Source organism: Mobula birostris, chromosome 16 (genome assembly GCF_030028105.1).
Source record: "Mobula birostris isolate sMobBir1 chromosome 16, sMobBir1.hap1, whole genome shotgun sequence".
In the NCBI taxonomy this organism is placed as follows: domain Eukaryota; kingdom Metazoa; phylum Chordata; class Chondrichthyes; order Myliobatiformes; family Myliobatidae; genus Mobula; species Mobula birostris.
In genome coordinates this window covers 10,588,237-10,597,659 of record NC_092385.1, presented here as the reverse complement: position 1 = coordinate 10,597,659, position 9,423 = coordinate 10,588,237, and the positions used below count along the sequence as shown (strand labels likewise).

Genomic DNA, 9,423 nt, shown 5'->3' with positions numbered 1-9,423 from the left:
TTTGGAATATGAGAGATAACTAACACAGTCACAGGGAGAATGTACAAACTCCTTACAGACAGTGGTAGGAATTGAACTCCAATTACTGGCACTCTAAAATGGTTCACTAGCCAAAATGTAAATGGCTGATTTCATACTGGAAGTCAATTAATGCCCTTTCATTCAAGAGGTACAGTTTTAATTTTGCTTGGACCCATCATTTGATGCATGGAGCAGTGGCTAGAGTTAGTTGTGTTATTTTCCAACACCACCTCTTGCTACTGTTATCAGATGTCTGAGGGTAAACCAGTCACCCAACCAATCATTTCACATAAGTGGGCATTGTCTAGGGAGAAACGACGAGGATGCTAGTGTGAGGCACATTGTAATTGCGGTTGAGGGGAGCAGTCTATCGATTATAGTGGGCTATACAGGTCAGTGTGGCACACCTGGAGTTGAAGTGCTCACAGGTATTGAAGTAAAGTAAGGATTTCAGCAGGTTGTGGTGGGCTCTAAGCCATTGATAATGGAGGAGTTTAGAGACAGAAACTGATGTTAGTGCATGCACGAGAGACTTGCAAATGGCCCAATTTTGTTCCTGCGTCATATGATCTTACCTGAAAAATTATTCATCTAAAAACTAATTTTACATTCCACAATACCAAACGGTTGAGGAAAACCTGGCAAGAGAAGGTTTTAATAAATTAAACGTGCCTCTTCAAAACTTGACATAAACACAATTTTCAGTCAGCCTCTCCAGAACAGGCTCGGACTTGAACTCCCGGCAACCCTGGATGGAGCAATGCCCTTCGCTCTCCTGTGAAAACGGCCTCGTTCACCTCCCTCACTCACGCCGCGTGCAGGATCTGTTTACTACCTCTGAGGTGATGCTGTTGTTATTTTTATATATAAAAAAATAAATGTTGCCAGTCCTCGAATTACCTCAGCAACCACAAAGTGTCGCAAGGAAATGATGAATTAATTACGAAATGCACTGAAAGAGATGGAACAACATTAGAATTGAGATATATATTTTGGGAGATAATTTTGTATGTCTGTTCCTCTACAGTGTATGATTCAGAAATGAAGTTTTTTAAGCCTTTTTTCTGGTTTTTGTCTTTATATCATCTTTAATAAAACTATATTCCTTTGTACTGCAGAGCATTCTCTGTTTTATTTTCACACATGTACTTCACCTTTATTAAAAATGTTAGTGAGTTTTACGAAAGTAGTAGTTCAGATAGTGTGAGAATCATTTCATTTTCCCATTGAATATGTATGTATCTTGCCTCAATGTTTTCATTTACTGTGTTGGTCACAATGCTCCTTCTTTGTTCCTACTGCCATTACACCACTGGCGTTTAGAGCAGCAATGAAGGTCTTCCATCTCTGGTGGTGTTCAGGGCTTCCTTCATCAGGGCAGTAGCCCGGCTTTCACTACTTGTCAGTCATGCAAGTCCTGGGGAAAACTCAGGAATACTGTTGCTCTCAGCTGTAGAAGGATCCTTCATTTCTCTTTCTGGTCCAGTTTTGTTTGACCACTCAGGGTTGTTAGCCCTGAGCTGAGCCCCCTGAACCTGGAGGACCAGTGGACAACTCATAGTCTGGCCTCTACCCTTTCAGCTGTTTGGCATGGGTGACCCTACCAAGAGCCAAAGCCCTGACTCCAGCTAACATAGCTCTCTGGGTCACCAAGGCATGCAAGCCCTCAAATCTTACGACAAGGTTGTGGTCCTCTTGGAGGTCCTTCACTGTTGAGGCATCTAAATCCAGCAACTCCCTACCCAACCGTATTAATTACTCAATCAATTAATTAATTAGTGGTAAAATGTGCAGCAGGCCCTTCCGGCCCAATGAGTCATACTGCCCACAAAACCACCTTTTGTTGGTTGAGGTCATCCATGGATGTTGCATCCTAGCTGTCAACATGACAGGGCAGTACGATATGGAGAGCAAACTGTTGTCCATGCAGCAGGCTCCCCCTCTCCCCAAAGGAACGGCAGAGACCGTAACAGATTGGGGCCGGTGGCATCACAGGAGTTGCCAGTCAAAGTTGAACTTGATTTAGGACTGTCTTAGGGACCCCATCTCCAGGTTTTTCCTCGGGGGTTTACTCCTGAAACCCCATGAGTGGGTATAACTGCAAGGTAGTGGAGGTTTGAGATCAGAGTTTTCTTTCAGGATGCAGCCAAACACAGCTGACAAGCCCCATCTGCCCAGAGCGACTGGGTTAAAGTGCTAGTAACCCACCTTTGTAACCTCACCTGTCAGTAGAAAGGGTTACACTGGGCTTAGTAGCTAAGCCACGTGTGAAAGCCAGGAGTTCGACTTGGTTGTCAGAGGCTAGTTGAAACACATGCCATTGGGAACATTTAATAGGTAGTGGAGCTTATTCCCACTATATCCCCCAGCTATGACAACCTTAAAGAATCAAACCACCTATTTAACCCTAGCCTAAAACAGGACAAATTACAATGTCCAATTAACCTACCAACCAGTACATCTTTGGACTGTGAGAGGAAACAGGAGCACTCAGAGTAAGCCCTTACACTCAGAGAGAGTACAAACTTCATGCAGATGGCGCCTGAAATGAACTCCAAACTCTGACGCCCTGAGTCTAAGAGCATTGCACTAACCACTATACTACCGTTTCACCAGTCTGGCAGCAGTTCTGTTGTGGGCATTAAAGGTTGTGTGGCAGTGCCACATCCACACCCATGATGAAAATGGGATTACCATTGAGACTTACAGCACAGAAACAGGCCCATCTGCCCATTGTGTCCATGCTGACTATTCATACTAACCCTGTATTAATCCTATTTTTCTTTCATCCATGTGCTTATCAGAATCAGGTTTAATGTCACTGGCATAGGTCATAAAATTTGTTTTGCGGCAGCAGTACAATGCAACGTATAATAAAATATAAATTACATTAAGTATATACATCACCATCATCAGGTGCCATACCCAGATTGAGCTTTGACTGCCATGACCCACACACTCATGTTTCGGGTCAAGTGGGTCAATTCATTGGTATTCATTTCCAATTCTCTGGCTGCTGTCTCCATCATCATTTGTCTTTGCCTTCCTCTTGCTTTCTTCCCTTCAATCTTTCCCATAATTACCGTGCATTCTAACTCCTCTTTCCTAATCACATGTCCAATGAAGTTACGTTGTCTTTTCATGATCTCATACATTATTTCTCTTTTTGTGCTTGCTCTATTCATGACATCCTGATTAGATATTCGTTTCATCCATATTCTTTGCATCCTCCTCAAAAACCACATCTCTGCTGCTTCAATTCATTTCCTCATGTTACGAGATATTGTCCAACATTCTGATCCATGTAACATAACTGGATAAATGTAACTTTTCAGTACTCTGAGGCGGGTTGTCATGCCTAGTTGAGTATTGGTCTTTATACTCTTCATTCTCGTAAAGGTGTCTTTTGCCATCCCTATTCTTCTTTTGATGTCCATGTCACACCTGCCATCTGATGTCACCCAGCTTCCTAAGTAGCAAAAATATATATATAAAAACTTTAAAAAGAGAGAAAAAATTATCGGGGTAGTGTTCATGGACACACTGTCCATTCATAAATCTGATGGTGGAGAGGAAGAAGCTGTTCCTGAAACATGTGTATGTGTCTTCAGGCTTCTGTACCTCCTCCTCGATGGTAGCGATGAGAAGACAGCATGTTCTGGTTGATGAGGGGCCTTAATCATGGAAGCCACCTTTTTGAGGCATCACCTTTTGAAGATGTCCTCAGTGTTGGGGTGGTTAGTGCCCATGATGGAGCTGGCTGAATTTACCACTTTCTGCATCTTTTTTCAATCCTGTACAGTGGACCTTCCATAGCAGACGGTGATGCAATCAGTTACACTACTCTCCGTTACATCTGTAGAAATCTGTGAGTGTCATTGGTGACATATCAAGTCTCCTAAAACTCCTCATGAAATATAGCCACTGTTGTGCCTTCTTTGTGATTCCATCAATATCTTGAGCCAGGATAGATCTTCAGAGATGTTGACACACCGAAACATGAAACTGCTCTCCCTTTCCCACTCAGTGAGGAGTGGTGTGTGTTCCCTCAACTTGTCCTTCCTGAAGTCCACAATCAATTCCTTGATCTTACTGTCGTTGAGTGCAAGACTGTTGTTGTGACAACACTCAACCAGCTGATCTATCTCACTCCTCTGTGCCTCCTTGTCATCATCTGAAATTTTGCCAGCAATGGTTGTGTTGTTGGCAAATTTACAGATGCTGTTGGAGCTATGCCCAACCACACAGTCATGGGTGTAAAGTAGAGCAGTGGGCTAAGCACACATCCTTGATGTGCCCTGGTGTTGATAGTCAGCGAGGAGTTTGTGTTGAATGCTGAGCTGAAATCAAGTAGCCTGATGTAGGTATTATTATCATCCAGGTGATTCAAGGCTGCAAGGAAAGCCATTGAGATCGCATCCGCTGTGTACCTATTGTGGTGATAGGCAAATTGCAGTGGGTCCAGGTCCCTACTTACGCAGGAGTTGATTCTAGCCACGACCAACCTCTCAACACACTTTATCACAGTAGATGTGTGTGCCACTGGTTGATAGTCACTGAGGCAGCTCAGCCTGCTCTTCTTGGGTACTAATAATAGTTGCCCTTTTGAAGCAGATGGGAACCTCCGACTGCAGAAGTGAGAGATTGCAAGTGTCCTTGAATATTTCTGCCAGCTGGTTGGCACAGGTTTTCAGAGCCCTACCAGGTGCACCATCAGGGCCTAATGCCTTGCAAGGGTTTACCCTCTTGAAAGATGTTCTGATGCCAGCTTCCAAGACAGAGATCACAGGGTCACCAGATGCTGCAGGGATTCACACAGGTATAGTTTTACTCGCCCTTTCATTTCAGCTGTAGTACTGAAGCCCTGTACTCCAGCACTCACTGCGCTTGCGGGACAAGCTCTTCTGGTAAGGTTGCAACACTGGCATCTCTGCAATAAAGAGGAAAGTGTCGAAGAGTGCCATGTCCTCAAAAGCGGGCATATTGAGTCCACCTAATTACAACCTAATTAGTTTATCCTCAGTCTTCAGTATATCATCAACATTGCTATTACGCAACACTTACCTAATACCTTACTAATCAATGGTCACCTTGGGCTTTGCTCAGAATCAGGTTTATCATCACTGACATCTGCCTTGAAATGTGTTGTTATCTAATAGGAGTACAGATTCAGATTCATTTACTTAACACATGTACATCGAAACATACAGTGAAATGTGTTGCTTACGTTAACAAAGAACACAACCCAAGGATGTACTGGGGGAAGCCCACAAGTGTCGGCACGCATCCCTGCGCCAACATAACATGCCCGCAATGCTCAGCAGAACAACACAGAACACAACAACAACAACAGCAAAGCAAGCCCATTTTCTCCCTCCCACCTACCCACGTACACAGACAGTCCTCCAACCCAACGGCAGACCTCCAGCCTCCAGGCATTGGCCACTGGACTTCAACTTTTAGACTTCTGGTTGACTTTCAGGCTTCAATGTTCAGTACTGATCCCAGACTAGCCAATGACAGAATCCCAGTCCTGTGACCTACTGACCTGAGACAGACCAACATCCACGAATGTCACTTGTCACCCATCCGCATCGCTGGCATTCAGAGGCCTAGACTCCGGCCTGACCTCTAACTCCTTCTTTCCTTGAACTTAACCCTAACCTGATCCCTAACTCCCCATGCTCTTCCAAAGACCATCCTTACGAACTTAGAAAACTACAGGACCTGAACGACAATCTCTATGGAGACCACAGCTTGGCAGCATCTTAACTGGTCACTATATGTTACAATAAAAATAAAAATAAATATAGTGTGAAAGAGGAACAGTGCAGTAGTGTTGAAGGGTTCATGGACCGTTTGGAGATCTGATGGCAGAGGGGAAGAAGCTATTACTAAATCATACATTTCACAATGGACTTCGCTGGAACTTAAGAACCCACTCAGCACATAATTATAACCACACAGTGGGCTGAAGGAGCAGCAACCAATCTGCTGAAGGAACTCAACAGGTTGTGCAGCATCTGCGGGAGAAAAGGAATTGTCAATGCTTCAGGAGCTGTCGATGATTCCTTTACCCCCACAGAAGCTGTTCGATCTGCTGAGCTCCTCCAGCAGATCGTTTGTTTCTCCAGCCTCCTGAAGAGCTAGTTTCATGCTGAATGACCATGAGTAAGGAAAGATTAATTCCTGATAAACCAGATACAGATGTTGCACGGTCCAAAGTACACCAATAACACACTTAAACAAGACAACGTCACAAGATTAACCTTAGATTTATTTAATACTGGAAGATACACTGACTTAAATGTACTGAAGGTAAATGAGTAAAGAGGATTTACAAGAACAAAGCTGAGATATGCAAGTCTAAACCATGTACCACTTTGTCTCTGTGGATACTTGGGCTGTGCTTTGCTGCAATAACACAGTGATTTCCCTCAGGGCTGTGACATAACATGGAGAAGTACAGACAGCCCAGTTTGTAAGGGGGGCATATATAGAGTGTTGCAGCATCTCCCCAGCATTGTCACACATTGGTCCTCTTGTCATCTGCTGCCTCCCCCACCTCTTCTGCTAGCCCACCCTCTGAAATACCCTCCACCCTGGCCAGCACAGGCTTTTCCTACAGGGCTTTGCATCTGGGAAGTGGAGACCAGAACATGGATGCAATTGTAGAGCCAAAAATAAGTTCTTGGCCATGGGTCTTCTGGTTGCTTCTGCTGATCATCAAAGGCTAGCACTAACTACCAGTGAAAGAGCGGCCCTTGAGGCTCAATGTCGATGTTTGTGGATCTCTCCTCTTTTTGGATCTTCAACCCTGGTTTGATGAGCTGCCAGTAACTTCCATCTGGAGATTGGGCCAGTGAGATACCAACAGAGGCCCTGAAGGAAGTGGGCTGATGGGTTTAGGGGCAACTGTGACAGTCAGCAGTCATCAAGGGTGTAAGTCTGATTGAATAAGCCACCAGCTCTCAGCCTTGGTCCTCATGGGAAAAACTGCAGCCAATTTGTATGCGGCAACTGCGTTAACTGCAACTAACAAAGTACAAGAGCTGCGGTGGGTGGAGAGGTGGCTCACCACCATCTTGCTAAGGGCATTTAGGGATGGAGAGTAAATCCTGCCCCTGCCAGCAACCTTAACATTCAACAAGAATAACAAATTTAAAAAGGCAGTGGTATAACAGTGCAAGATAGATCTTGGGAATTGATGTTGTTGTTAGATTGTCTAAAATTACTTCTCAATGTCTTGAATTGATTTCATCAAATGCTATCACATTATGCATTTATGTAGCACCTTTAAGATTTCAACATGTCCCAACTGATGTGCAGTCACTGTTGCAATTTGGGAAATGCATTCACCATGTTACACACACTGAGCTCCAACAAGCAGCAATGTGATAATGAGCAGACTATCTAGTTTAACAAATGAGGAATAAATGTAAATAAATATAGCCCAGGACTGGGGATAACTTGTCATGTGTGGATGGAATCTTGCTTTAAAGTCTCACGCAGCCTGACTGCTGTGCACTCCCTAGCACGTCAGCCTGGGTTTTAACACTCAAGATGCTACAGTCAGTCTTGAACCCATGAACCTCTGACCAGAGGCAGGAGTCCTATTGTAATGTGGCCACAATATATATGCAGCCAGTGAACTATGCACATCACCGATAATAAGCCCCAATAAAACTAGTTATTGGAAATAAAATGACAAATAAGGATTAAGCATTTTTCCCTAATAGAGGAAAGCAGTTTTAAGCTTATATTTTTTTTGATTATTATGAGAGATACAGCACGGTAACAGGCCCTCCCAGCCCAATGGGCCCACACTGTCCAACCACACCCATGTCACCAATTAATCTACAGCCCCATACATCTTTGGAATGTGGGAGGGAACTGGAGAACTAGGAGAATACCAACACGGTCGTGGGGAGAACATGCACACTCCTTACAGACAGAATCAAAACCACTGACGCTGTAATAGAATTATGCTACCATGCCGCCTGCTAAAAGAATTTGATGAAATCAGTTTGGGAAGGATTCTGGCTACATCCACAGAATTCTTGTGTATGGGCTGTTCAAACACCTTTGCTCAGAATTGAATTGGATGGGTCCTGGTGAAATGTGTGCCAATCGGTATGGTACTGTTCTCTCGACTTGGGTGTAGTTGTGTTGTAAATGGTAGCAGAGGGAGTGGTTCCAGATAGAAAGGACAGGGGCAATTGAAGGAAAGAGAGAAGGCAAATGAAACAGCAGCCTGCGCTGTTTTTGTGCTGGCTGGAAGATGCTGCTGTGTTTTTAATCAGCTGGTGTTAGGGAAAGAGGGATATCAGTCAGACCTGGGGAAGCGGGACTAGCTTAGATGGGCATCAGCATGGACAAGTTGGGCTGGAGGGCCTGATTTTGTGCTGTATCACACGATGGTTGGAGTAGTTATGCAGGCTTGCTTTTGCCATATTAGTGGTAGAGTGAATCAACCTTTCATTTCTTGAACCAATCTGCACAACCTTAATCACTGCCTCAGTATAGCAACACCATGACCACTCTGCACTACAATGTCCTAAGTGTGTTCTTTCTTGTATCACTTACATTTAATTTATATTTTTTTGTGAATGTTGTATCTCTAGTTCTGTATCTGTGATGCTGATGCAAGTAAGTTTCTCATTCCACCTGTGCATATACATGACAATAAACTTGACTTTTACTTTGATGGTTGTGCCAGAGTTGGACAGTTTGCTGCTCCTATCAACCACCTGCCGGTCAGGGTAGGTCAAGGGCAAAGGTTCCCAACCTTTTTTATACCAGAGAGCCTTACCATTAACTGAAGGATCCGTGGACCCCAGTTTGGGAACCCCTGGTTTAGGGATTGTCGCAACCGGAAAGCGGGGACGGAGGCGTGGTGGGAGGCGAGCATGCCAGGTAACAATCCAAGGTGGATGAAATGAGATACTAAGCGGAGGAGTGCAGCCCATCTCATCCTCGTTGGAACCAGTCCAATGTGCCCACTTGCCTTCAAAAAACCCTCTCTTGAAATTTAAGTGCACAAAATTAACTCCGAGTGGCCAGGTTTCGACATCCAGAAAAGGGGAGACAAAGCAGGCATCCATAGGAATGTACACATGACTGGAGGTGCACACGTGACCACTGGGGTGTTGTCCATCAGCACTGGAGCTTAAGTATTGTTCAGGCATTAATGGCATTAGCTACATCTGTGAACACCAGTCTGCTGGGCCTCTGCAACAATCCTTGACTTGGCATCAAGATCTGGAAAAAGAAACATAGAAGTGAGTAACCCCCTGGAATTCACCTGTCCTTCTGGATCTTCCAGTGTCAGAGTCACTCGCCAAGTTTCAACGTCTAAGACATAAGAAACCTTTTGCACTGACCTTAGCTTCTTTCAGTTCC

The 9,423-nt window shown here is 44.4% G+C and overlaps 1 protein-coding gene across 2 annotated transcripts in view; it reads right to left on the bottom strand.

The window, feature by feature from the left end:
• Window positions 1–6,312: 6,312 nt before the first annotated feature.
• c16h3orf18 (chromosome 16 C3orf18 homolog) overlaps window positions 6,313–9,423 on the bottom strand; it is a 97,270-nt gene continuing 94,159 nt past the window's right edge. For both annotated transcript variants that reach the window (XM_072280094.1, XM_072280095.1), the window contains exon 5: window positions 6,313–9,282. In XM_072280094.1, the coding sequence (XP_072136195.1) occupies window positions 9,202–9,282 (81 nt within the window). In that variant the 3' untranslated portion in view covers window positions 6,313–9,201. The remainder of the gene's footprint in view (window positions 9,283–9,423) is intronic.